Source organism: Drosophila virilis, chromosome X, assembly GCF_030788295.1.
Source record: "Drosophila virilis strain 15010-1051.87 chromosome X, Dvir_AGI_RSII-ME, whole genome shotgun sequence".
NCBI lineage: Eukaryota > Metazoa > Arthropoda > Insecta > Diptera > Drosophilidae > Drosophila > Drosophila virilis.
Genome location: NC_091543.1, coordinates 19,103,430 through 19,128,837, shown reverse-complemented (window position 1 = coordinate 19,128,837; position 25,408 = coordinate 19,103,430). Strand labels below are relative to the sequence as shown.

Below are 25,408 nucleotides of genomic sequence, written 5' to 3'. Positions count from 1 at the left end.
TTAGTTAAGTCGAAAGGGGAGCTTTTTCCGTAAGCGTTATCGTATCAAGAGAGCTGCTTTATCTTTAAGCTTTAGCGATTTTATTGGAACTGTTAATTCAATCAAATCCTAATTATGGAACATTTAATACTAAGTATACGCTATCATTTTTTAAGAATAGCTTTTTTTCGCAGCTACCCACACATTTTTGTAGTCGAAATTTATTCAATAAGCTAAATTAGGTTTTCGTTGCTTAAAATAAAAATATTGAAAGTTTTCAAATTTTAACGGTTTTCGTATATTTTTAAGAATTAATCCAATTATTATTTAATTTTGTAATCAAACCATCGATATATCGAGTAGAAATATCGCTAGCGTTGCCATATTATCTAAAAGACGTATTAAAACAGATGACACAAAAAACGTAGATATATTGGAGTACAAAACTTAATGCTTCGCCCACTCTTCGCCGTGTTTAATGAGTTTAGCTAAGATATCAGGTAATACTGCAAAACGCATCCAGATCACAGCATGACACTAATTGTGTGTGTCTGCGATTATTGGAAACGCCGCCACTACTATAATCGGCAGCCCGTCCAGTCTGCGGCGGGCGACACCGGCAAGAGCCATAAAAAAATTGTTCGCCGGCTGTCATTGGAGCTAGATGCCATCGCTGGCAACTACTGGCTGCGCGAGCTACTGCAGCAAAAGGTACTGTGTCATAGACTGGAGCGTGACCATGAAGTACAGCTGTTGTGGCTTTCATTGCATCCGCCCGAACACGACACCATCGACTATAAGTGGGCGGATATGCTGGCGCATACAATATGGGAACACATCGAAGTGGAACATTTAATGTCGTGGCTCTCCACGTTGGGTGGCGGCTTTTCAGCACTAGGTGAACAATTTGAAAGATGCGTGAGTGGAGACCAGAACCAGCAACAGGGATTATTAATAATCAATTAACAATTCGGCATATTACAGGCTCAGACAGCGGGCAAAATCTCGTTGCAGCAGCTTACGATTGGCCTGCGCCTAGGTGATCCTTTTTTGCAAGCTCGCTGCAAGCTATACTACAGCATATCGCTCATCCAGTGCGGTCAACTGCGCCGAGCCAAGCGATTGATACGTGCCCAGTATCGGTTTGCGAAGCAGCATGAGGAGCACGATCAGCGACTGGTCCGTATGTGCCTGGGCATTTGGCTGCGATTGCGTTTCGAGTATCAGGAGCGCCGGGGGCGTCGATTAGCTGCGGATAACAATTCATAACTGTTAGCCTTAAAGTCTAGATATAAAACGATTTTGTGGTTTACTGCTAGTTTTTAAGATACAAAATATACAATTTACAAATTCTATGTTTGTATTCAATATATTTATTTATATATGTGTATATACTCATGTATGTATATATATATATATATATATTTATTTATTTATTTATATGTATATATGTACGTATAAAATGCGTTCTTAACATTTCAACTGCGCTTGGCCGGCACTAAAGCACGCAAAACTTCTCTTTGCCATTTCAAAACATTCCAATTTTTTACTTAAACTACGCAGTTTTGTTTCTTTGCATGTTAAGGGTATATGTAGAATAGAATGCTACCAAAAGAATTGACGTCACATTTATGTGGTGTGTGTGTGTGTGTGTGTATTCATGTGTATATATATATATATATCTATAATGTGTTATGTGAGCCATTTAAATGAATATCAGCCGAGTCAAGCTAAAGTGCATGCACATATACATACATACATGAGAAAAAGTATATAGAAATCTGGCTAAGACTTTAAATTAAATTATCTCTGAAATTGAACATACAATTTTAAGTATTTGTGGATTATTGCTTGCAGTACTGTTAGTTATTGTTAATTTTGTTCTTGTAAAGCTTTCCCATTTGGCTGATCATTAATTTATTGCGCCAATGTGCCCATGGGATCCCAAGCAGGCAGCACAATGGGATCCATGTCAAATACGCGCATCACATCATCGGGCACATACTTCTTATCGACGACCACCTCGAAGCCAAACTCCCTGAACCAATCGGCGCACATGACCAGGTAGCCTTTCTCGCCACGATCCTCGCCCCAGGAATTTTCCACGCGCAGCTTATGCGCCACGCCATTTTTCTGCAAGCCCAAAGCAATAAATTTGGCATTATAATATTACAATAGCGATAAGAAACTTTGTCCCACTTACATCGACTGAGACGGCTGTGAATACCATGGCGTGGGTCATGGCTGATTCGCCATAGATAAGACGATCCGCCTTGGAGAATGTTGTTTGTATGTCGATGTCGAAGACCAGCTTGAAATCGTGGCTGAACATCAATACGAAAGTGACAGCAATGGCAGCAACAGCGGCACAGGTAAGAGAGAGACGGATGTATTTAATTAGATAAAGAGCCATTGGCCATGCAAATAGATATATGGCACTCACACATCCACATCCTCAATGCCCTGCTTGGACGCGAAACGCTTGCTAACTTCACAACCAAACCAGACGGCTTCGCCAGCTTTCAGTGATTTCGTGACCATCGCCAGCAAAAGATCAACATTTTGATTGTTGTATAGAACGGGACGGCCGCCAACAACATTACCCAAACAGTCGACCGTATAGACTTGATCGTAGCTGCTAGTTGGACGCGGGTCAGTGACCAGGCACACCTTATCTTCGACATTAAAATGCGGCTTCACATAGCGCTCGTAGAACTCCAGCGAACTGATGGGCCCAATTGACTGATAGTTCTTTGATTTATCATAGTACTCCCAGGTGAAGGTCTCGGCGGGTATGCCCAAGCAAATGCCGACAACTTTGTAAATTTCGGACATTTGCTCTTGGATTTTGCAGGCGATCTCCTTATCGCTGGGCTCCTTTTCCAGCAGTACGCGCAAATGACGTGCATATTCGCGCAGCTGCAATTAAGATATGATGTGAGCTAATGAGCAAAATGCTGGACATAAGGATGATGAAGCTCACCTTGCTCTTCAGTATGGCATTCATTCGTATGCTGGACTCGCAGCTAAAGCTCTCCGGAAAGCATTTCTTTGGCATCAGACCGTGTTTGGTTATCAGATTGACCAGCATATGCCACTGGCCGCCATCAGAGGTAGGATCGAGCAGCAGGAACGAAACAAGACGGCCATCAACCTTCTCGCCACGCTTCGCCGTCTTCACGATGTTGTTGAGAAAATAGTTGCACCGCTCGATTTTGTCCCAGTAGAAGAGGAACGCCTGCGAGAACTCAAACTCATCCAGATTGTAGTTCTTCATGAAGGGCAGGCGTATACAATTGAGTGCCGCAAATAGCCAACAGCGGCCGGAGCTACGCTGGTTGGTCACCGGCTTGCCCTCCGTTTCCACCTTAAAGTTGAACACATGATTGGTCGTCTCGAGCGTCTTGCGCGACAGGCACACATCGAACGGATCCACTCTGGAGCAGACATTCTGAGCCAGCAGGTTCTTCGGTTCGCTGTAAAAGTTCTCGCGCCACTTGTTCAACAGGTCCTGCGTGATGGCACTTTGACTGACGTCCTTCGCCACCAAGCTGCTGCCATCGGAGGTGTTGTTATTGCTGCCGTTGCCTCCACCGTGGGTGATACCGTCAGCTGCAAGTATATCGGGACTGGTAGTGCTATTGGTAAAACATCCAACTGTTCCTATATCTTGAGTTGCATTTGCCACCTGTGGGACCTTCATTGAGCGTGCAAGCCGATACACCACAAATTTGTTAAAAACTAATACAAAAACGTCTGTGACTTATTTAACAATTACTATAATGTAGTCAAATACATACGTTTGTACATATTTATAGTTTGTATGCTTAAAGCCGCACCAGTTTCACAGTATGCAATATTGTTAAAAAGTCGTTAGGAAATAAAAAAAAACGCTTAAATGCAAAAATGTTCCTCTAGCAATAATGGTTTCGATAACACTTTAATATTCTCCCCCGGTGTATAGGTATTCCCGTAATTTTGTCGCTATTAACTGTTACGGAACGTTGACATAATAATCAAAAAAAAAAAAATATTATTATTTTTTTTTTAATCTCCGTCTGATTTATGTTTCAACATATATATATTTTTTATTACAATTTTTAGACGATTTACAAACAGTTAAAATTCATTGCAAAATGATCAGATGCGCCCTCCTCACTTGACTGTTATCCGGCCCCATCGCATGGTTTGATTGTTTTTGTAGTTCTGTTTTTCTTCTAAAACAAACTTGGGCATTCCGTGCAGTCACATTATATTATTATGTTCTATCAATCTATAATTCTTATAAGAGAAAGTCCATTTTTTTTTTTAATTAGCATTCACTAAATGCAAGAGCTAATCTACATAAATATTGCTAAGCAATTTGATTTCATAATTTTGAAATTGTATACTTTTATCGAAAGCAATGAAAATATATGTCACCGGAAAAATATCGTGAGTTAAGGTTAATCGATTTATCGATGTGTTATCAATATGCCGAATATCATGCACATCTCTTAATGTCTCGACGATCATTCCAACTTTTACTTATGCAACGCATGAACATATGCATACATACACACACACACACAGACATATACACACACACACAATATGTATATGCATATACATGAGGAAGTTGATCGGCAACTGCGATGCGTTCTTTTGTGCGCTGTGGAAATGCGTCTGGTGGGCGTGGTCTTCTTAACAAAACAGTTGCGCATAAGTTAAAATTGAATTACGCGCAGCCCTAGCAGCTGCAGCCCATTAACTGTGCCCCGTGTTTGTGTGCAAATGCATCTGTGTGGCTGCACTTGGAAGCAATGAGTGTACACTTTCAGCCGTAAAGAAAACGGCAAAAAAAAAAAAATGTCGCCCCCACTCAAATTTATTGTACGAATTTCTAAGTACCGTTGCGGGCGTATGAACGCACATGCATATGTGTGTAAGATCAAAAGCAACACTATCTTTCATGAAAAAAGTACACTTGATAACACTGCAAAGCGAAGTAAACAATACATAAGCAAAGGCATCACGTCGCAGCTTCTGATAAGAATCATACACATCGGCAAGTGTGGCCCCATAAACACTCACACACACACACACACACACGTGTACATATGGCCTGTCTGGCCAATAATCGTAAAATAAAACGTAAACTCTAGAAATACTGGCAAATGGCAAAATTGGCAAAAGTTTTCATCTTGACTACAAAGAGTTAAGCAACAGCGTAAGCCGCAGCTACGAATGAAGCGATGATGCAGAGTGCAATTAAACCAGTTTAACGGCACATAGACAGACAGACACAGGCACACACATAGACACACACATACAGCTGTTGGGTAACTAGAGGCAGCCAAAGGAGGGCAAAATGCCGTTTTAAACTTTCGCGCAAGCCGGCTTGCCGCTGCTGGCATGAATCTAAACAAACCAATAACTGAAAGGGTTAAAAAAAAAAAAAAAAACAACAACAACAAAGATAAATAAATATGCAGCAATCAGCAGCAGCTAAAGCCAAAGCAAAAACTTGTTTGCCCAGCTTTTGTACGAGTGCCTCAAGTGGTGTAGTGTGGTGTGTGGAAGAGGGCGAGGGCGGGGGCGAGGGGGAGGAAGGCAAAGGCAAAGAGCAAACCAGCAAAAACAAACAAATTTGGGTGAAATTTTACTTTCGTTGTCGTTGCTGCCGTATTGGGGCGTCAGCAAGCTGCTTCTCGCTCGCTTCCGCACAAAGCGAAACGGGAACGGAATTGTTGAGCGATGCCGTTGCCTGCACAAGAACCAAAAGCAACTACAACGACAGCAACATTTTTGTTGTGGGGCTGTCGCCTTTTCTTGAACTGCTGCTGCTGTAGGCAATTATTTTATAATTTTTGCATATTTCTATTATTTTTTTAGCACACTCATTCACTTACACATTGTGGGAGTTGTTTTTTGTTTTTATAATTAATTGGCGCTTGGATATGCTTGCAACCGTAATGCACTTTACACTTTTGATTTTATAATTTGATTTAAAAATGTATTCCTTTTTTTTTTTTTTGTATTGTGTGCACTGCAAGCAACTATTGTATACTGTTAATTTCGCTCTATTTAGTTGCTATTTTTATTTATTGATGAGAAAAATGAAAATGATAATGTTTGGCTTTGGCCCGAAACACGAAACAGAATCCAAGACAAATGCGAAAGTATCGATGCCACGATAGCTGGATAAGGCTGCCAGATCGTCGTTTCCAAATATATCGATATATCGATATGCAGCAATTAATTGGTATATTTGCAGCTTCCTGCTGCCTGTTGTTGCTTTGTCGCGCTGTTGTTGCTGCCAGCGCCAACAGAATTGCGAGCAGGTCGCGAATTTTGAAATCGCTCCGCTCACGCTGCTTGGAAAACTGGGGATAAAAAGGAGGAATACATAAACGTAGCACAGAAATATATATACATATATATGTATATTTCAAACGTTCATGCCAAGTAACGAATCTCGATCAAGTTCGTTTCTTTCTGAGGCAACCAAGATGAGCGCCACCGCCAACAGCAACGACGACGCACCCGAGGAGTCCTCATTGTTCAAGTTCTACATTGAAAATGGTTACGTGCTGCCGTTGGAGCTCAAGAATGACATTATCTACTGCCAGCGTGCAATGCGCGACTTTCTCAAAGTGCACGGGGTGAGTAACAGCAAAATCAACAACAAAATATACGTAAAACCAACCTGTGTGACCGTTGGCTAACTTCAACTTCTGTTCCACGATATATCCATGGGCATTGCAGCTGGTATCCGATGTGTTCAAGGAGCAGGCCGATGCGGTAAGTCCACATTTCATTGTTGCCCATACAACCGTCCTGCATTATGTCCATAATTATAAATTACATATGTGTATATATATATATATATATATATGTGTATTTTCTTTGTTTGGAGTAACATAATAATGTGCCCAACAGAACAGCAGAGGTGTGCGACGGCAGGGTTGCCAACTCCCAGCTAGTCCACAGTCCGCACCACACCCCTCGCTCTAAATAGCCCCAATAGCCCAAACACATAATACAGCGGCCAGCGCTGCTTTTCTTAATTCATTTACAATTTTAGTGCTCTGTTTTACACTCGATTAGAGATGAGCGCGTGTCAGGAGCATTGTAATGCGTATACTCTAAATTGAATAACAAAAAAAAAAAAAAAAGATTTACACTTGAGCACAAGAATTTGAAAGACAAATCAAAATCAAAGCAAAGCAATAAATGGTTATTGGGAATTATGATATACATATTTGGGTTAACATGCATGCATGTATGTGTGCATGTATGCGGGTATGTACACATGCATACACATAGACATACATGAAAGGTTGTCTTTTACATGTACCCTGTAGCCAATCAAATATATATATATATATATATAATATAATCAACTGAAACCTTTTCTTAAAGTTATATCCTTGATTTCTTGTATAAGCACACATAACTGCCATATTCTTGCCGATCGCACAATAAACACAAAAGTTTTCCAACAAAAATTTGTGCACAAAGCGAATCCGGAAGAAGAAGCGTAGCCGCTGCTTTAAGTGCGCAACTAACGGCAAGTGTGTGTGTGTGCGTGTGTGTGTGTGTGTGTGTGTGTTTTGAGTATGTGTGTATAATAAGGTAAGAATTGTGTATACCTATGATGTGCTAAGTTTGGCTACAGGGTATCCAATGGTAGGGACTCCTATTATGGGTTTTATTTTTTTTTTTAGAGACATTTTAACAATTCCTTGTATTTAATTTTTTTTGCTTAACGTGGATAATTTCTCTATTAATTTGTTGGTCGTGAAACAAAAATTTGCGAAACACGTATGAATTAATAAAATAAAGACACGACTAAATTGCTCAATTGTCGTTGTTGTTGTTTTATGGCACTTAGTCATGTGCCACGATTACATTGCATATTGTTAAATATCTTAATGAAAACATATTATTTAACACCTGCAGGATCCGGTGCAGATGCAGCGCATCCTTGACGAACTGGAGGCGGAGGTATATGAGATAAATGCTGAGCAGCAGTTTTTAATGTTGCGCCTGGACCATCAACTGGACACATTCTACAAGAATCTGGAGGAGAACAATATACGGACTGTACCTGAGATGGCCAACGAGTACATTTCCAGCCTGATAGTGCCTTTGATTGGCGATGCCAGCTATAAAATCTATCCGCAATCTGTGCTCAGCCGCGACAGCGAGGAGATGCTCATACGCAAGCATTTTCTAATCTCACAGGACGACGATGGTGGCGTTGAGCCGCTCAAGCTTAGCGAATTGGATGACAATGTGCCGCTTATGCTCGTCAATGCACTTAGTGCATCTGCAACTGCCACTGCATCTGCCACTGTTGGCGTTAAGCCGCCGCCTGGCGACGAGGCCGCCGGCGAACCGAAGCTGCTTGACGAAAAAATCGAATCTGGAGGTGGCTTAGCGCAGCTGTCGCCTTCGCCATCGCCATCGCCATCGCTGATGCAGCCCACCCAGCTGCAGACTGAGAAGGATCTTTTGCCGGCGTCCAAAAAGGAACAGCTGCACTCACTGCTAATACAGCGTGGCTTGGAGCCACCCGAGGAGCAAGAAGCAAAATTAATCCAGCTGTCGCCGTTGCCATTGCCCCCAACGCCACCGCCACCGCCCCCGCCGCTAGTAGCCTCCAAACAGCGTGCGCCGCGTGCGGATGCCAAGCAGGCGGTAAAACGTATTTTGACATCGCCACCGCCGCTGGCGCCCATTACGAAAACACCGCTGGCGACAGATTTTGAGGAAGTCGCTCAGAGCCGAATGCATCTGCGCCAGGCATTGCGTCGCGCGCGCAAAACCAAACAGCAACCACGTCAATTCGATGAGGAGGATGTCTTAGAACTGCCCGTCGAGAAGATAGCGGAGAGTCCGCCACAGCCAAGCGTGGCGCCCACTAAAAGCAAACCAGTCAAAGCGATGGAAGCAACTGCAACAGCGCCAACAACAACAACAGCAGCAGCAGCAGCAGCAGCTGCGGCATCCACCAGTGCTGCAGCACCGGCAGCGAAGAAATCAGCGCCACAGGCGACCAGCAAACAGTACAAGACACGCAATGCGCATGGTGCTGGACGCAAGCCGGCGACACCGCCGCTAGCGCAGGCGGCGCCGCAGGCGACGGCAGCAGCAGGTGCATCATCTGGTTCATCCGGTTCCTCAGACGATTCGCATCAGGAGCTGGAGCTGGAGCAGCAGCGCCTGTGCGCCTCGGCGGCACAGTGGCGTGATGAGCCGCGCGAGACGCGTGTCCTGCCCGCCGAATATGGACGCGAGCATTTTCTGGGCCTGTTTGGGCTCTACACGCATGACATGGTCAAGAAGCTGTGCCAGCGCCACTCCAAGCGCAAGCGTCGCACCGTCCAAAATGCCAGCGGCGTTGATTTTCATTATGGCCAGCAGTTGACCGCTATCGATGCGGTGCGTCAAAAGAAGCTCAAGGATAAGCCGGAGTTTCTATTGTCGCCCAAGGACAAGCGGCTGCAGGCTAAGAAGGCGCACAAGGCGAATGCCGCTGCTGTGGCCGTTGCATCCAATCGCAAGAGCAAAAGTAAAACGCCAGAAAAATTGGAGGATATATTGGCCAATGGTCACGCAGATGTCGGCAAACACAAGTGCAAGGAGTGCAAAAAGCGTGCTGGTAAGTTGTCATCTCCAAAACGAAAAGATCAAGAGTCTCACGGTCCAGCTTCCCCCTATATACCATGCACATGCATCAAGTACAGTAAAATCTTGCTTTAATGGACATAATTGCAAGTCCACTTTGGTTTCATTCAAAACAGCTGTTTGTCTGCTTCAGGAATAGTTTTGTTTTCCTTTTTTTTTTTTTTTTTCAAATACATTTTGAGTATTTAACATTAGTTACGTTGAGATGTACCCTGTATAAACTAGCTGGTCGATATTTAACCCATTTCCCGTCCCGTTCATCATGCAAGGTAACTACTGTGTCTAAGTGTCTCTAAAATCAATGTATTTATCTATTTACATTTTTTATATGGGCAACAACTCGCAGGCGTTCATTATGAAGTAAACCAAAGAATTGTTAATTCCACCCACAAATGTGTAAAATAGGTGAGAACTATTTGAATGGACATATTTTACTTTTCGTTCTTGGGAAATATACCACGCGGCTGAAAATGGGTTTACACGGTTGTGTGGGCGAATATTTTATATACTATGTCCTATCCTCTAAATTGATTCACATAAAATTTAGTGAGAATTGCTTCACTGCCAATGCTGGAAGTGGATTGAGAATTGAAAGTAAAATACGAGGCCCACGCAAGCCGAGTTCTATTAACATAGCGTAGTATAGGTACGTCTATTGACTTCGTCTTTTCTGTTTTTACAGACAATTTCCTGACCTGCCAGAGCTGTCATGGGCATTATCATCTGGATTGTCACGAGGAAGCCAAAGGAAAGACACAGTCAGCGTTGACATCGGCGTCGCTCGCACAGTTGAGCAGCCGTTGTCCACCGTGCTTAAGGGATTGGATGCTGTCGACCGGCCGGACTAAGGGTGGCTCGTCCTAGTAATAAGATTTGTTTAATATTCAAAATGCCAAGAGTTGTTTTCTGCTCCTGTGTGGGCGCTCTGGCCTTATGTTGTACAGTGTATCCTGATCGTTGTATCCTACATATGTTTGTACATAATTTTTCTTTTATTTTGTTTCTTTTTCAGCCACAATTATTAAGCTCCTAATTGATTTTTATTTTTTTTTTTTTGTGTTCCAAATTTAAAATTCACACCTGCACTTGATCATTTAATATACATATATTGATTTTGAAAGAATTCAGTAACTAAATGTACAAACATTTGTTTTTATATACACACGCATATGTATATTGTTCGAAAAAAATGAAAGTGAAAATAGGATTTATGTACATACACATACAAATATACTATGTTGTCTTAATATTTAATAAACAAAAAACAAAAAAAACAAAAATAAAATTACAATTTTGAATGCCTGGTTTTGCAAGTCTCGCACGCAAAATAAAATCAAAGCTAAAATTGTTTTAATTGCAAAATGTGTATATAATTCAGATTTCCCTAGATCACGTAGGAGCAGTGTCCCAATCGAGTGCTCGACTAGGAGATGCCCTGCAGCTATTCCAACACACACTTTATGGTTGTTCCGGTATTTGTGGGCTTTACAGAACTTTAATATGGAACTCGGATGTGGCTATATACCAAAGCCCAAATCTCTAGCTTCTATTTTGTTTTTCTTTTTGTTATCAAGAACATATATGTGTTCTTAATAGAGACGCCTTATTTGGCCTGTTACATAACCTTGCACTTAACCAATACACCTTTTTTTCAACCCATTTTCAAAGGTTACAGGGTATTAGAGATTGGCCAAGTATCGATACCAGTTAGAAGGTGCAGCAGATAGGTAAAAGATAACACATTGCATGCATCGAACATAAATGGCGATCCTGCACCTTTTTGCCGCTGCCAAAGTATGCTGAAGTATTTAATTTTTATTAATTAGCAATGAAATAACTGACATTTGCTCGATTGAAAAATACACACAAATTTATGCAACTTCTGTTGGGGACTATTTTAACTATTGACAGGGAAATGAGTAGGCTATATAATTAAACAGAATTTGTGTATATTTTTCGCCTATAATCGAAATCGCGCAATGGGCTTAACAATTGTAAGCCCTGGACAGCCACCACAGATTTTGCAGCAATGGAATCAATAACGTAAAATTAATGTGAATGTGACCAGCCCTGGTAACGCAAGAGTACCATTTGATAGGTGGCAACCCTGGCGTTGAACCGCTAAATTTTCAATGGTCCGTTGAGTTGACGATCAATTGTGCAATCAATTTCAGGCGCTAAGATATATCTTAAAATGCTCGAGTCCGTGAATAGTGGCAGAGTGTACGGCGGATTTTGTTCGGCCAACCATTTTTAAGTCGAAGCAGCCCTTTTCATTGGCAAAGGAACTACCTCAGTCGTGTGTAGTTCAACATGAGTCTGAATGAAAACCTAACAATGGAGGAGGAGCTCGAATTTCATAAGCAAACGGTGCACAACTTTGAATATACGAAAGAGATATCGCACGCCCTGCCGGCGCCATTCGCCAAGGAGCTGTTCATGGCCAATCTGGGCATGAGCAAAGTATCGAACGCATCGGAGTCGCAGAGCAGCAGCAGCAGCCGGACGCACAGCTCGCGACAAACCAGACAGACACTGCGCGAGGAACGCTGTAATCCCTATGGCATGCTGCAGAGTGTAAGTAAATTAATTAGCCGGGCCCATATTCCAAAACAGGTAGCTTGTTTCTGCAGCGTTTAGTACAAGTCCAAGATAAGATCTCGAGCGCGCTGGACAGGGAGCGGCGGGTGTTAATGCAGCAGCCGCGCGAAGAGCCGCTGCACAAGATGATACTCTGGCTAATGGATTTGCCGCAACGGTGTGAGCTGTCCAGACTTTCCTTTTCGGCCCTGAGATGCAACGAGTGTTACTTGTGCGAGGGCGTCGAATATCCTTGTGTGCGTTGCCGACAACAGTTCCATCAGGAATGCCATGCTGACCAGGGCCGACGGCAGCCGCATCGCCTGTGCCCGTCGTGCACACGCCAGAATACAAGAAATCCAAACGATCATTTTGTATAGCTCACGATTTCCGGGCTGAACTCGTTTGGGAACGGTTGCTCAATTTAATTGCCATGTTCGTTAAATCAATGCTAAACATTACAAATACATCTACATTCTATTGAGAATTGTGCATGCCAATATGGCCAAAGGCAGCATTGGAAGCGGCTGCCGCCAACGGCTGTTGCTGCCGTTGCACAGATCACCCTGGCAGAAGCACATAAAGACCTTCTTATAATTGTAGATTGTGTCCGCGCACCGATCCATATTGTCGTCGGGTCCGCGCTGCACACACATGCGCTGTATGGCCAGATCGTAGTCTGCATATGCAAAACGAGGCAAAACATTAAAATCATTTTTATAGGGTATGCAGGAGTCGTGCCTACCATCGAGCGCATAGGTACCGCCGCCCTCGATCACTTTGCCACACCAGCCGCTGGCACATGGTATGGCGGATAGGCCTGGCTCCCTGTCCACGTCGGTAGCGTTAAAGCTGAATGGATCCTTACAGCTGCCCAGCTCTCCACGGGAACGGCATTGATAGCAGCGACGCAGTAGAGCTGCGGGCAATAAAGAGAAATTTAGGTTGTCATTTTGTTGTCATTTTGCATTACGCACCAGCACACACACACACATGCGCAGTTGCAGTTACAGTTACGTTACGTGTATATGCATGTGTATGTATGTATATGTGCAAGTGCGTGCGTATGTTGAACAAAAGACTTTAATAAGCAGCAAACTTGGGCAGAGCAAACGTACCATTTATTTGAGGCGCATTGTTAGCTATTATTACGAATATCACAGTGATAATGTATACAGAGGCTTGCATTTTGCTAGATTTTAAGCTAATTGAGTATTCAGATCGTATAGATCTAAAGTGTTTAGTGTAGTGAGAGCTTAAATTGCTTTTGTTGTGTTTTTATTGTTGTAACGGAGAGCAAGCGTTGCCACCTAACATTTTATATTAGAAATAACATGCAACAGTGCGTTTAGCGTTGCCAGACATTATGCTTGCTTTTCGCTTGGCAGCACTAAAAACAATTTTCCCATTGTGGCGCTGTGTGTACACACTGTTTCTAGTTTCGTTGTATTATTTCAGCGAAAAATTCATCATCTCAATATCGGGCGTATATTTTTTGTTGTTATTTTTTATTCAATAATAACTCAAAACAAAGTAACGAACGTCAGATGCAGTAATTCATACGCTAAAAATCAAATTTAGTGCCACGGATCACAATTGCTAGCGGAGTGCTCAAATCTAAATCGAGTAAAAGCTGCAGTACGTAGAAAAAAAAGAGAAAAAAAAAAAAAAAACAACAAAGCAAACGCAAAGAAATTTTGCAAATTGTTCATAGAGAGACAGACGGTCAGCCAGCCAGACGGCAGCGGTAGCAGTCGCAGCAGCAGCAGCAGCAGCAGCAGCAACAACAGCAGCTGGGCTGCGTAACAAACGCGTACATACAGCACGCTGCAATAATCAAATATTTAAATATACATAATCTGCGCGTTTGTCATTCCGTCAAATCGCGACGTCGGCGTCGCTGTCGCTGTCGCAGCTGCTGCTCTGCTGCAACGTAACCATAAAAGCAAACATAACGGAGTAGCGGAAGCGTCGCTGCTGGCGTAGGCGTAAGCGTTCCTAAAACAGACACCTTGCAACTGCAGCCGCTGCCAGTGCTGCTGCCCGCTCTCTACCAAGTTCAATGCAGCTGAGTTGCTGTTTTTGTTTTTGTTATTGTTGTCTGTGTGTGTCTGTGTGTGTGCGTGTGCGTGCACTTGCTGGTGTTGCTCTAACGTTTTCCCGTGCATCCCGCAGCAGCTCTGCCCACTGACCCAAGGTACAGGCCAACAACAGAGAGGTGAAGAGGTCGCCTGGAGCAGTTATTAACCAACACTGCAATGGCACTGGACAGCGTCACGCAAACGATGACGGGCAGCAATGCGCTGACATCATCCTTTACGACGAAAAAGAAGGATGCCGCCGCAGCCGACAAGGAGAATCTCTGGTGAGTTGAGCTTTAGCCTAGGCACAAGAAATGTGCATGCCTGTGTGTGTGTGTGTGTGTCTGTGTGTGTGCACTCAGCGTTTAATCATATGGCGCGCCTATTTTTCTTCTTTGTTTTTTTCTTGCTTTTAGGCAAATCAGCTGCTTTTGGCCAACTGCTTTTTGACTTTCTTTAGCTGACGTTTGCAATAATTTTCGGTTACCGCTATCTCACTTTTACTGTGCATGTGTGCGTGTGTGTGTGTGTGTGTGTGTGCCGGCTGCAACGGCTGCTTACGCCACACCCACAACGTTTGGTGGGGGGACTAAAAAGCAGCTGATTTTATGCCGCTTTTAAATTTAGTGCATGTTGTCATTTTGTACAACACTCGCCTAACCTCAAACCACGTTTGGTTCACACACACACACACACACACACACCTGTACGCACATGCGCATTTTATATATATTTGTATTTTGGCAATTTTCTCTTGTGCCAATTTAATGGATTTGTGGCATAAACACAGACTAAATGTTAAAACAACAATTCTAATATTCAGTGTGAAATAGTGCGAGCGAAAGACAGAGACAGAGAGAGTGAGAGAGAGAGAGAGGGAGAGAGAGAGATAGAAAAAGCGTAGTCTTGCGAATGATTCATGAAGCAGCAAAATCGAGGGCAGCGTCGCCGGCTGCGCAGTCGACAGTGCGCACCTTTTGCTTTATCAATTTTTGTATGTCTAATAGGCAAAACACACACACACACACACAGACACACGCAGGCAGATGTGTATGGGCACACATGTTTACACACTTGCAAAGCCGTAAGCTGAGCTATCGATAGTTCGGCTTCATTTGGACTGTTGATAATCCAATTGGAATTTGCATTGTCCAATGAACGAAGAGTTGCTCTAAGTCAAGCTTGTGCGTGTGTGTGGTTTGCGTATGTGTGAGTGTTGGCGATGTTGTCATCGCCTAAATATGTACATGTGCACGTTTCTAGTTGACCGTCAGGGGGCGCGCATGTGCAGAACGTCTTGGCGACGCAGCTCGATTTCGAATGCTATAGAAAACATGTTTGAAAATCTATTTACATTAACAGGAAATGACCAAAACATATTAACCGTAATTTATAGAAATGCCCGGGCTCAATTTACAGATGGCAAATGGCTTGTTAGCTTCTGGTAGAGTTATCGAAAACTGTATAAGGTTTCTCAATTGCATTTGATATGGAAATAGCATTGGGCTGGCTTAATTTATTGAAACTTGATAAACGACATGAAATTCGTTGGTTTATGTATGACGCTCGTATTACGACCTTGATCTAAAATTGCAAATATTTCAAAGACCTGTTTGGCTTGGGTAACAATAATCGATGTTTCAAAATCGATTAAATTCGAAATGCCATAACTGTTTAGACAGTCAAATATCGATTAGGATCGATAATCGTGTGTTGTGTCCACTTCGTTGCATCGACTTGCTGGCAATTTATCGATTATTGTTATCGATTATTATCGATAATTGTTTATATTTGTATATTCTTTTAGTCTTAAAGAATGTATTACAATTTTTCGATAAACACATCTTCATTATCGTTCCCGTCATCGTTATCGATGTGCGTCGCCTGTCGCTGTTGCTGCTTATCGAAATTGTTTTGTATCCGCTCCAACAAATCGGTAGCCACCAGCGCAAAGTCCTCCCACAATGCATCCGGCGCCGCATCCGGCTCCGATTCCAAATCGAGCTCCGACTCTTTTATTTTGCCTGGTTCGATCTCATCCTCGTTGGCCTCGTCGCCGACAATCGGACGCTCTTCATCCAAGTAATCTGCTAGCAGATCACTGACCTCATCGAGTATGCTGCCACTTTGGCACAAGGCCGTTGCGCATTGGGCATCGATCAGAAGATTCCACATCGCCTGGCACACAATGTTGGCCAGAAACCAATCCTCCTGCTCCAGTGCGCCGCGCAACAGCAGCGCCAGCAGCTCAGCGCCGCGCAGCTGCAAAAACGGTGCCCGCTGCTCGCCATCGCCCAACAGATTGACCAGCACTCCGATGGCACAGGTGCGCAGCTCGTAATCCTGTCCGTTCGCCTGCCGCGTCAGCTGCTGCACCATCAAGGGCAAACCGCCGGCGGCGCAGAAACGGCGTCGCGCCAGCTCGTTGCGCGTCAAATTGCCCAGCACGCGGGCCAGCTCCACCTTGGTGGACACATACTGACCCTGACACCGTTTCAAGGTGCCAGCCAGGGCCGTCGACAGCTCGGCAATCAGGCTCTGCAGCGAACCGGGTGACGGTATCGTGGTTGTTGTCGTTTCCGTTGTTGTTGTTTCCGTTGTTGTTGTTGTTGTCGTTGTTGTCGGCGTTGCCGTTTGGTTATCCTGGTAGAAGCATAAATTGTGCAGTGCACCGAGCGTTGCATGCAGCAGCTCGAGCAGCTCAGCCTGCGGTTGTGCGGTTTCCGTTATTGTTGATGATCTATCCAGCGCCACAGCTGCATTCTGCAGCAGGCGAAACAGCACAGCGCCCAGACCATGCACATTGCCCAGCCCAGCGCCGACATCCGCATTGACGCTCATGTTCGCCACGACACGTATCAGCTTGATTTGGGCATCCAGGAGCGCCTCGCTGCCCAGCGGTCGTTCGCTTAGCTGCTGCAGCACATTCAGCAGATACTCCATGGCCACATCGTTTTGATAGTACTGGAAGAGGGGGGCGGAGACGCACAGATTAGGCATATAGAAAACTGAGAGGGAATAACTTAAACACATAAAGAAACCCAATTGGAAATTGGGTCATAGACATGATTCGAATTGGAATGATGCATCGAAACTCCAATGAGAGTAATTCAAAACTAAATAATAAATTAATAAAATCTAAAAATTTTTAAAAATAAAAAACAATAAACCAATTAAGCATGAAAATAATTAAAAACAAAAAAAAGAAAAATTATATAAATAATTATTTTATTATTAATAATTATATTAAATATTGTAAAATAATTAATATGATATATTAATAATAATATTTAATGTGCAAAAAAATGTTTGAATGATAAATATGACAAATTTGAAAACTTTAATCAAAAACAATTGAGAATATAATGCTATATAAAGTGCACCTACCTGAACGCGCGCGGATTCATGCTTGGCCAAGATATTGCCCAGCATATAGCCCAGCCGGCTGAGCACGGCCAAGAGCCGCTCACTGCACTGGCCGCCCTTGGAGTAGGGTCCGAGCAGCAGACCAATGCGGGCTGCATAGTTATGCAGCGTCTCGCAGCATTCCAGATCTTCTGACAGCACGCTGAACCAGTAGAAGAGTGAAAGTATTTGAGTAAAGTGGAAAGAAATACCGACGACGACGACGACGACGACGACGACGACGACTAGTAGCTCACCTCAGTGTGCGCACCACATTGGCCTGCACCTCCAGTTCGCCCATGGAGACCTCGGCGGCGCGTATCAGATGCGGGCACGCCAGCTGCAATTGCAGTTGCAGTCGCTGTTGATGCTGCGCCACATCCGCTAGAGCGCGCAGCGCTGCCGACAGTTGGTAGAGGGTGTGCAGCGGCGGGCCGCTGAGGCGTCGCGTGGCGCCCGCCTCGTTCAACATCTGTAAATGGAGTATCATCAGCTCCACAGCGCCGTGACGTGCCAGGCGCGACACCAGTGTCTGTTGGCCATTTAGCTTGCGTGAATCTTGCTGGGCTGTTGTTGTCAGGACTGTGGCTGCGGCGATTGTTGGTGGCAGCAGCTCTTCGAAGCCGGCGGCCCAGTTGCGATTGAGCGCATCGTCGCGCTCCTGGGCGCTGCTCGCGGTGAGAAATCGTATGCAGCCATAGGCATAAATGCAGGCCTCCGGATCGTCCAGCGGCGAGGCATGGCCCAAGCCATCGATCAGCAGCTCCAGCACATCGTTCTCATGGAACAGTCTGTCGTGCTGTTCGTGGCGAGCCACCTTGAAGATTAGCTTGCAGGCGCCGGTTAAATTGCTGCCGGTTACGCGCAACTGTGAACAACAGAAGGCCGAAGTTAGCGAGATATCGATTAATCGATTAAAATGTGTATCGATTGACAAAAAATGAAGCGATCAAAATGAAATTTTGAGCTGAACAAAATCAACTTTATTCCAAATATAACGATTTGAATTATCTATTCAATTAATATGCAATTATTTCCTTTTGGGATATATTTATCGATATATACTAAATCTGACCTATTCTCGAAGAATGCATAAAAATATAAGGAAATTGGCGAAGTGATCGATATGCTATCGTTATCGCAGATGTGCATGTATCGATTAGAATAGTTAAAAGACAACAAATCGAATACACTCACCGCCAGAACGACACGTGCCACAGCCAGCAGGATACGTGGCGCCGTGCACTCGACCAGGCCATAGAGTCCGCCCAGGATAAAGGCGCGCTTGAAGTTGCGCTCCTGTTTGTGCACCCGGGTATACAGCTCCAGCAGAATCTGCGTGCGCAAGAATTAGGAATTTTACATACTTTTGAATAATGGACACTTCACAAGCACCAGCACCCACCGCATTGATGTGCTGCACGGTCTCGCCGCTGCAATCCTTGAGACCAGCATGCTGCTTCAGCATCTCGATGAGCATCTCCGAGCTGCACTGGCCAAGCAGGGCGCCATTGCGTGCGGGTTGCATTGGCTGCATTGTGGCTGCTGCTGCAATTGGCAGCTGTGCCGCAGCGCCCGGCAGCGCTGGCAATTGACGCGGTGGCGCCGGCTTGGCGTCCACATTGCGTCGACTCAACAGCAGCTCGGTGCCAGCCGCTGGCGTTGGCGGCGTCAGCGGCTTATGATTCTCATTCTGCAGATATCGCATGCTGTGGAGTAGTTTGCGCGTTTGGAGCACTTGGAAGGCACTTAAAGAAGCTGTGTTTACTTACGAGAAGGCGCTGGGCGGACGGCCGGCCAATGCCACCTTGCCGTAGAGCACACGTCCCGGTTCACGTGGCGTTATGGGTCGACGTGTGCTGACCAAGCGTGCGCCGCCAGCAGCTGTCATTGTCGCCGTTGACGTGGACAGGTCGCCCAGATAGAGTTTCGCCTCGCTGATGAGCTCCGCAGATGTCTTGCGTCTGCCCATGCCAGCGCCTGGGCCAGCCAAACCCAGACGCGGCACAGTCGTTTCTCTGTCCCTTTCCACGCTGGCTGCCAGCTGGTGCTGCTGCTGCTGCTGCTGCTGCTTTTTGGTCAACTCCTGTTTGCTTTGGATCGTGACGGGCTGAGCGCGCGTCTCGCTGCGCGAACGTCGCTTCAGCAACAAACTCATCCTGTCAATTGGCGTTTAATAAACCTAACAAACTGCTCGATTTCTGCTGGCTGTGCACTTCAGACTCGGACTCTGGTCCGGCGCTAGAAATTTGTGATCCACTTTTAACGCGTGGCGCTGCCAAAGTGCGCATTGGTAATGCCGAACTGTTTTGCCTTCTGCCTGGCCTGTTCGCCTGCCTTTCAGCGAGGCGAACTTTAAAAGCTTGGAAAATATTTTTCGTTTGGGCCTTTCGTGCACCATGCCAACCAACCTGGAATACGAGCGGGGGGGGGCATAGCCAAAGGGTGGGCACGGTTGCCGGGTTGTTTGCATGTCAAGTGTGAACCGAGCAGGCCAACCCCCCTTAGCCAAATGCCAGCCCAAGCACAGTGGGACACAACTTGCTGAACAACTATGCAACTATTAAAGCATAAAGTTTATTTTATATTGATATATATATATATTATATATGCAAAGTGATTTTAGAACATGTTTTTATATATTCTTCTTGTGCGTATTTTAATTGTATGCTAAAAATTGGATGGTTTTTGTTAATTATTCTATGTATTTAGATTAGATTAGATTTTTTTAAATTAATTTGTAATTTTAGATAAGACACATTAGAAGATTGTGAATTTGTTGTTTGAGGGAAAAATTCGCCAAGTAGTTTTCCAAGATTATATTATATATATTTGTTTTTAAAACTCTACAAAGATAATTGTATTCTTTATGCCTTTTTATATGGCGGTTTTTTTTTTATTATTAACCGAAGCCTTTATTTACCTTGAATAAAAAATTATTGCCTTAATACGTTTTTAAACTTGTTCAGTTTTTAAATATCGCTTTCGAACCACTGTGCATCGTGCAACACCTTTGAAAATTCAATAGAAGAGAATAGTTATGAGCTTAAATCGTCAGAAATCGGGCAATCGATATTCGCAGTACGCAGTTTTTGGCACGAAGCAGCGCCGGCGTCCAGCTTTACCCAATTGAGTAAACGTCATTTGCATGTCATACAGTTAGTCATGCCGTCAGTCAGTCAGGTATTCAGTTGGTCAATTGGTCAGTTGGTCAGCAAATAGGTGGGTGAGCGAGTTAGTGAGTCAGTAAGTTAGTAAGTTAGTTGGCCACTTTTCGATTGAAATATTTAATTGAATTGCAGAAACGTCCAGCTGAAATTGCATGAATGCTTTCTAAACTCTATGTACATACACACATATATATATATATATATGCACATAAATAAATCGTGTATACATACATACATATAAATGGTACGAACGAAACAAAGTTTAGCCCCATAAATAGCACAGGAATGCAATTAGTTTGATTGCGTGGCATGACACAGTGTTCAGAATTGTGTTTTATATGTACGTACGGCCAGGCGGTGGCAGGGGTGCGGATCTTGGCCAGAACGGGGGACACAAAATTTGGGGCGAAGCGTTTAATGTAGATTGCAAAATTTTGATACAGCCAACGGCACACTGACCCAATTCGTTGCATCTTGTTTCCAGGTCTGCGATATTGAATGAAGTACAAACACAGGGCAGCACAAAACTACCGTCAAATAAATCTGTACTAGTATTAGGCGACAATGCCACGGGTAAGACGACGCTCATTGCCAAGCTGCAGGGCGTTGAGGATCCGAAGAAGGGCTCCGGCCTGGAGTATGCCTATATTGATGTCAAGGATGAGTACAGAGACGGTTAGTAATTAACCAATTTGTTTAAAGGTTTTATTTGAATTGAGAAACATCATATTGCAGACATGACGCGCCTGAGCGTTTGGGTCTTGGATGGCGATCCAGGACACACAAATCTGCTGCACTATGCGCTAAACGAAACGAACTATGCACACACCCTCGTCATACTAACAGTCTCGATGACACAGCCATGGGGCTGGCTCGAGCAGCTCAATCAATGGATCAAGGTGCTTGCCCAGCACATTGAGAGCCTGCAATTAGATCCCAAAGAGAAGGAGGCGGCACGCCAGCGCCTCGCAACGACGTGGCAGAGCTACTGTGAGGTTGGCGATGATTTGGATCCCGGTTCGCCGGTTAAACGCACCATGCACAACAATTCAATTGATGAGGATGATCTGTTGCCGCTGACAGAGGACGCACTAATTACAAACCTGGGCCTGGACATTGTTGTTGTGGTCACAAAGGTGCGTCTACTCACACACACTCAAGTTGAGTTTTTTTAAATTATCGTTTTTATATTCACCCCACGTAGACGGACTACATGTCAACGCTGGAGAAGGAGTACGAGTACCGCGACGAGCATTTCGATTTCATACAGCAATGGATACGAAACTTTTGTCTGCGGCACGGCACCTCACTCTTTTACACAAGCGTGAAAGAGGACAAAAACTGTGATCTCCTTTATAAATATCTAACGCATCGAATTTATGGTCTACCATTCCGTACGCCAGCGCTAGTCGTGGAAAAGGATGCGGTCCTCATGTGCGTTCAGTTCCCTTTTCCCTTTCATTCACATTGAATGGCTTTTCATCTTTTGTTTATTACAGTCCGGCTGGCTGGGATAGCCTCAAGAAAATAAGTATTCTGTATGAGAACATGCATGCGGTCAAGGCCGAGAATCATTACACAGATATTATCAAGGCGCCGCCCACACGAAAGGTGCGTTTAGAAGACTCACCACAATTGGTAGCTTCCATTAACACTCTTTTCAACTTCTCTATTTGCTGCAGGCCGTTTCCAATCGTGAAACGGAGGTGCAGACCGAGGACGAGCAGGCCTTCCTGGCACGCCAGCAGGAGATACTCAAGCAGGGCGGCCAGGTGCGCGGTGAATCGCCGTTGCGATCGCAGGGCGCCAGCTCTGGCGGCAATAAAACCGGACCACGCACACCCGGCAGCGCCGGTCAGAGCTCACCCAAAAAGGTTTGTGCCAACAAAATAGCTGAATTAGCTTTCTGAATTAGCTTTCTTGCAATTATAGATTGATCCCAAGCTGACGCCTGCAACGCCTGGCGGCGAGGGTGTGCTGGCAAATTTCTTTAACTCGCTGCTACACAAAAAGTCGGGCGGACCAGCTGGTGGACCGGCGGGCGCAGCCAGTCCAGGTGGCGGCATGGGCACACCACGCACATCTAATGGCACCGATTCGCTTATGACGGCCGAGAAGCTAGCCGTGCGCTCAGATGCGGCTGCCGAGCTGGATCGGTTGGCGCGTAGCGTTAAAAAGGACATTGATCTGTCCCAAAGTGAGTGTTGAATGCGTACATAGAACAACAACAACAACAACAACAACAACAGCATCAACAATAGCAAACAGCAACAACAGCGCAGCAGCAGCAGCACACACACACACACACACATACACTAATATAAATCGAAAGAAAGAAAAACCTCATGCACAGACTCGTTAACAAAACAAATGGACTTTACATGCACTGCAGATCTTAGCTCTACCGACATGGTTAACAATTCAAAGGCCAAACATTTGCCAATGCTGCTGCACATATAATGAGCAGGAGAGCATTGCCAATATTTGGGCCATGTCGCGAGCTTAATGTTAACAAAATATAAGCAACAAAGAAGCAATTTACAATCTTATTCCACAGCCCATGAAATATTAAAATTAACGCGGCTGATGATTAGTTTAATAATTGCGTTTGGCATTCAATGTGTATCGTTCGTTGTGTGTTGATATCTGACGAGGGCCTGGGCATTCTGTAGATTACGGATTACATAAACACAATTATTATATATATATATATGGAAAAGCAACAAAAATACAAAAAACAAAAAAACAAAAACATTTATAAAACGGCTTAGCTTTGAAAAAAAAAAAATAATAAGTGAACACATTTGGAGAGTGTAAAGCGCCTTCGCGCCATGCTTCTACTCCGTTACGGCATGCATGTGCTTATTCTATAAATTTATATGCATAAATATATAAATGATTAATTTTTTTTTTGCGTTTGATATAAGCGTAGTTTGGGCCCACACATGTGTATATTTAAATTATTTAAATTATGTAATTTTTAAAATGTATTTAAGAATGCGCCGACTGTGCAATGCTTTTGTGCGCTGAGAGATTCAAAAAGCCCCTGCCCGCAGGGCTTGGCAACTGCTTATATATACACACACACACACACACACACTTACAATTAACTGTAGTTGATAGCTTGTATGTTCATTTTTAATTATATTAATTAATTACACACACACACACACACTGGCTTTATGTAGTATTTGTTATAGACATGCGTCCTTAAACAAGAGAAAAGGAGCAGCAGAAAAACGAAAAACAACAAGAACAGCAAAAAACACTTTAAATGAACAACAGAACAACATAAGCAAATTTAAATAAGTATTTAAATGAAAAACAAAATCCCCAATGCTGCGCACTTGTGTGTTTTTCTTTGTAATTATGTAACGACTTTTGATTTTAATATAGTCTGATTATCATTTTTTTTTCTCGCTCAAAGCCACATGCGTTTAATTAATATCGTATAATGAGAGTATACAAAACTAAATAGAAAACAACAACAACAACAACAACAACAACTACTACTACTACTATTATGAATTATTTTACTAAGCAATTTTAAACGAAATGAACTTAACTGAAACTCTTTTTATGTTCGAAAGTCAAGCGAAATGATGTACTCAAGAGCCATCGCTACAATAAGGCCCAATATCCAGCAAATTTTTGAGAGATACCTATATACATAAAGATATATGCATTATAATGAAAAGACGATACATACATTCACTTGATCACTACCCACTCAGCCGAATTGGTTTTGATTGAATTTTTTTTTTTTTTTATATATTTTTATGTTATAAATCATTTTGTGTACCACAAGTATCAAATGTACAACTTGGACAAATTGTAACAGTTTAACGCAGCGAGTAGGGACAATGTATGTACTTTTGTATGTTTGGCCGGAATAAAAAGAAAATGTGCTTAAAACCTCGCTAACAGATACATATATACATATGTATATATATATATATATATATATATATATATAAACAAATTGTTTGAAATTCAACTACATTTTGCCATATACCTGGGCCCCATTGCAAGCGCCAGCTCCAAATGATTTCTCATTTTAAACCAGCTTCCTGTTGGCATCTCGCTCGTTGCTGTGCGTCTGAAAAGAAACAACAACAACAACAACAAAACGATAAATAACATATGAAATAAACGATTTGTGCTACAAGACCTATTTTTTATGTATAAACAACAACATTGCATATAATAAATATTGTATTACGTATTAACAAATTATTATGGAACATATTTCAATTTAATATATATGCATACATATATATTTATTTGGTATTTATTCTGCAAGAATTTCAGAAGTACAATTACAACAACAACAACAACATATGAAGCGTTGAGCCAAGAACAAAATTTTATATTAATTCATACATTTAACTATACACAAAAATATTTAATGCAAACACAGCGGCAACAAAATAAAAGCAAAAACACGAAAAATATTTAAAAATTTAATTAAATATTTGTAAAAAAAAAAAAATTAATGTAATAAAAAACGTAATATTC

At 43.3% G+C, this 25,408-nt stretch overlaps 7 protein-coding genes across 11 annotated transcripts; 4 read left to right on the top strand and 3 right to left on the bottom strand.

Annotated features, from left to right (window-relative positions):
- Positions 1-383: 383 nt before the first annotated feature.
- On the top strand, positions 384-1,334 carry LOC6631869 (uncharacterized protein F58A4.6). Its single transcript, XM_002055694.4, has 2 exons — positions 384-897; positions 964-1,334. The coding sequence occupies exons 1-2, from the start codon at positions 511-513 to the stop codon at positions 1,246-1,248; spliced, it is 672 nt and encodes a 223-aa protein (XP_002055730.1). The 5' UTR covers positions 384-510; the 3' UTR covers positions 1,249-1,334.
- On the bottom strand, positions 1,330-6,113 carry LOC6631870 (bleomycin hydrolase). 2 transcript variants are annotated; one of them, XM_015170835.3, is made up of 5 exons: positions 5,871-6,113; positions 2,963-3,591; positions 2,423-2,898; positions 2,183-2,303; positions 1,330-2,112 (listed from the first exon to the last, which is right to left on the bottom strand). In XM_015170835.3, exons 1-5 carry the CDS (start codon positions 5,872-5,874, stop codon positions 1,897-1,899), a joined length of 1,446 nt encoding a protein of 481 aa, XP_015026321.1. In that variant the 5' UTR covers positions 5,875-6,113; the 3' UTR covers positions 1,330-1,896. The 2 variants fall into 2 exon arrangements, with proteins under 2 accessions (XP_015026321.1, XP_032295481.1); XM_032439590.2 differs by lacking the exon at positions 5,871-6,113 and having other exon boundaries at positions 2,963-3,713.
- Positions 6,114-6,244: 131 nt separating this feature from the next.
- Positions 6,245-10,884, top strand: Lint-1 (l(3)mbt interacting protein 1). Of its 2 annotated transcripts, XM_015171241.3 has the most exons (5): positions 6,245-6,623; positions 6,727-6,762; positions 7,924-9,628; positions 10,001-10,059; positions 10,337-10,475. In XM_015171241.3, exons 1-4 carry the CDS (start codon positions 6,420-6,422, stop codon positions 10,057-10,059), a joined length of 2,004 nt encoding a protein of 667 aa, XP_015026727.1. In that variant the 5' UTR covers positions 6,245-6,419; the 3' UTR covers positions 10,337-10,475. The 2 variants fall into 2 exon arrangements, with proteins under 2 accessions (XP_015026727.1, XP_002055732.2); XM_002055696.4 differs by lacking the exon at positions 10,001-10,059 and having other exon boundaries at positions 6,246-6,623; positions 10,337-10,884.
- A 670-nt stretch (positions 10,885-11,554) lies between these two features.
- LOC6631872 (uncharacterized) lies at positions 11,555-12,614 on the top strand. Its single transcript, XM_002055697.4, has 2 exons — positions 11,555-12,231; positions 12,288-12,614. Exons 1-2 carry the CDS (start codon positions 11,968-11,970, stop codon positions 12,612-12,614), a joined length of 591 nt encoding a protein of 196 aa, XP_002055733.1. The 5' UTR covers positions 11,555-11,967.
- A 90-nt stretch (positions 12,615-12,704) lies between these two features.
- On the bottom strand, positions 12,705-13,539 carry rtv (QVR superfamily protein rtv). The gene is made up of 3 exons (XM_002055698.4): positions 13,353-13,539; positions 12,980-13,153; positions 12,705-12,913 (listed from the first exon to the last, which is right to left on the bottom strand). Exons 1-3 carry the CDS (start codon positions 13,420-13,422, stop codon positions 12,705-12,707), a joined length of 453 nt encoding a protein of 150 aa, XP_002055734.1. The 5' UTR covers positions 13,423-13,539.
- Positions 13,540-13,662: 123 nt separating this feature from the next.
- On the top strand, positions 13,663-24,805 carry Dlic (dynein light intermediate chain). 3 transcript variants are annotated; one of them, XM_015171243.3, is made up of 9 exons: positions 13,663-13,872; positions 14,413-14,599; positions 21,375-21,565; positions 21,626-22,026; positions 22,095-22,324; positions 22,390-22,501; positions 22,573-22,764; positions 22,823-23,087; positions 24,481-24,805. In XM_015171243.3, the coding sequence occupies exons 2-9, from the start codon at positions 14,493-14,495 to the stop codon at positions 24,543-24,545; spliced, it is 1,563 nt and encodes a 520-aa protein (XP_015026729.1). In that variant the 5' UTR covers positions 13,663-13,872; positions 14,413-14,492; the 3' UTR covers positions 24,546-24,805. The 3 variants fall into 3 exon arrangements, with proteins under 3 accessions (XP_015026729.1, XP_015026728.1, XP_002055735.1); XM_015171242.3 differs by having other exon boundaries at positions 14,410-14,599; XM_002055699.4 differs by having other exon boundaries at positions 13,664-13,872; positions 14,410-14,599; positions 22,823-24,805.
- On the bottom strand, positions 15,810-20,073 carry LOC6631802 (armadillo repeat-containing protein 2). The gene is made up of 6 exons (XM_032439719.2): positions 19,493-20,073; positions 19,126-19,429; positions 18,918-19,055; positions 17,978-18,588; positions 17,703-17,883; positions 15,810-17,279 (listed from the first exon to the last, which is right to left on the bottom strand). The coding sequence occupies exons 1-6, from the start codon at positions 19,876-19,878 to the stop codon at positions 16,137-16,139; spliced, it is 2,763 nt and encodes a 920-aa protein (XP_032295610.1). The 5' UTR covers positions 19,879-20,073; the 3' UTR covers positions 15,810-16,136.
- Positions 24,806-25,408: the final 603 nt, after the last annotated feature.

Coding starts and splice junctions, on each gene's coding strand:
- LOC6631869 (XM_002055694.4), top strand. CDS start 511: ATGACACTAATTGTGTGTGTCTGCGATTATTGGAAACGCCGCCACTAC. Junction 898..963: donor GTGAACAATTTGAAAGATGC/GTGAGTGGAGAC, acceptor GGCATATTACAG/GCTCAGACAGCGGGCAAAAT.
- LOC6631870 (XM_032439590.2), bottom strand. CDS start 3,682: ATGAAGGTCCCACAGGTGGCAAATGCAACTCAAGATATAGGAACAGTT. Junction 2,304..2,422: donor GGCATTGAGGATGTGGATGT/GTGAGTGCCATA, acceptor ATTGATGTTCAG/CCACGATTTCAAGCTGGTCT. Junction 2,113..2,182: donor TCACAGCCGTCTCAGTCGAT/GTAAGTGGGACA, acceptor TTGGGCTTGCAG/AAAAATGGCGTGGCGCATAA.
- Lint-1 (XM_002055696.4), top strand. CDS start 6,420: ATGCCAAGTAACGAATCTCGATCAAGTTCGTTTCTTTCTGAGGCAACC. Junction 6,624..6,726: donor ACTTTCTCAAAGTGCACGGG/GTGAGTAACAGC, acceptor TGGGCATTGCAG/CTGGTATCCGATGTGTTCAA. Junction 9,629..10,336: donor GGAGTGCAAAAAGCGTGCTG/GTAAGTTGTCAT, acceptor CTGTTTTTACAG/ACAATTTCCTGACCTGCCAG.
- LOC6631872 (XM_002055697.4), top strand. CDS start 11,968: ATGAGTCTGAATGAAAACCTAACAATGGAGGAGGAGCTCGAATTTCAT. Junction 12,232..12,287: donor CCTATGGCATGCTGCAGAGT/GTAAGTAAATTA, acceptor TTGTTTCTGCAG/CGTTTAGTACAAGTCCAAGA.
- rtv (XM_002055698.4), bottom strand. CDS start 13,422: ATGCAAGCCTCTGTATACATTATCACTGTGATATTCGTAATAATAGCT. Junction 13,154..13,352: donor CAATGCGCCTCAAATAAATG/GTACGTTTGCTC, acceptor TATTGCCCGCAG/CTCTACTGCGTCGCTGCTAT. Junction 12,914..12,979: donor CGGTACCTATGCGCTCGATG/GTAGGCACGACT, acceptor TTGCATATGCAG/ACTACGATCTGGCCATACAG.
- Dlic (XM_015171243.3), top strand. CDS start 14,493: ATGGCACTGGACAGCGTCACGCAAACGATGACGGGCAGCAATGCGCTG. Junction 21,566..21,625: donor CAAGGATGAGTACAGAGACG/GTTAGTAATTAA, acceptor ATCATATTGCAG/ACATGACGCGCCTGAGCGTT. Junction 22,027..22,094: donor TTGTTGTTGTGGTCACAAAG/GTGCGTCTACTC, acceptor CACCCCACGTAG/ACGGACTACATGTCAACGCT.
- LOC6631802 (XM_032439719.2), bottom strand. CDS start 19,878: ATGAGTTTGTTGCTGAAGCGACGTTCGCGCAGCGAGACGCGCGCTCAG. Junction 19,056..19,125: donor CCGTGCAGCACATCAATGCG/GTGGGTGCTGGT, acceptor TTGCGCACGCAG/ATTCTGCTGGAGCTGTATAC. Junction 17,884..17,977: donor AATGTGGTGCGCACACTGAG/GTGAGCTACTAG, acceptor CTACTGGTTCAG/CGTGCTGTCAGAAGATCTGG.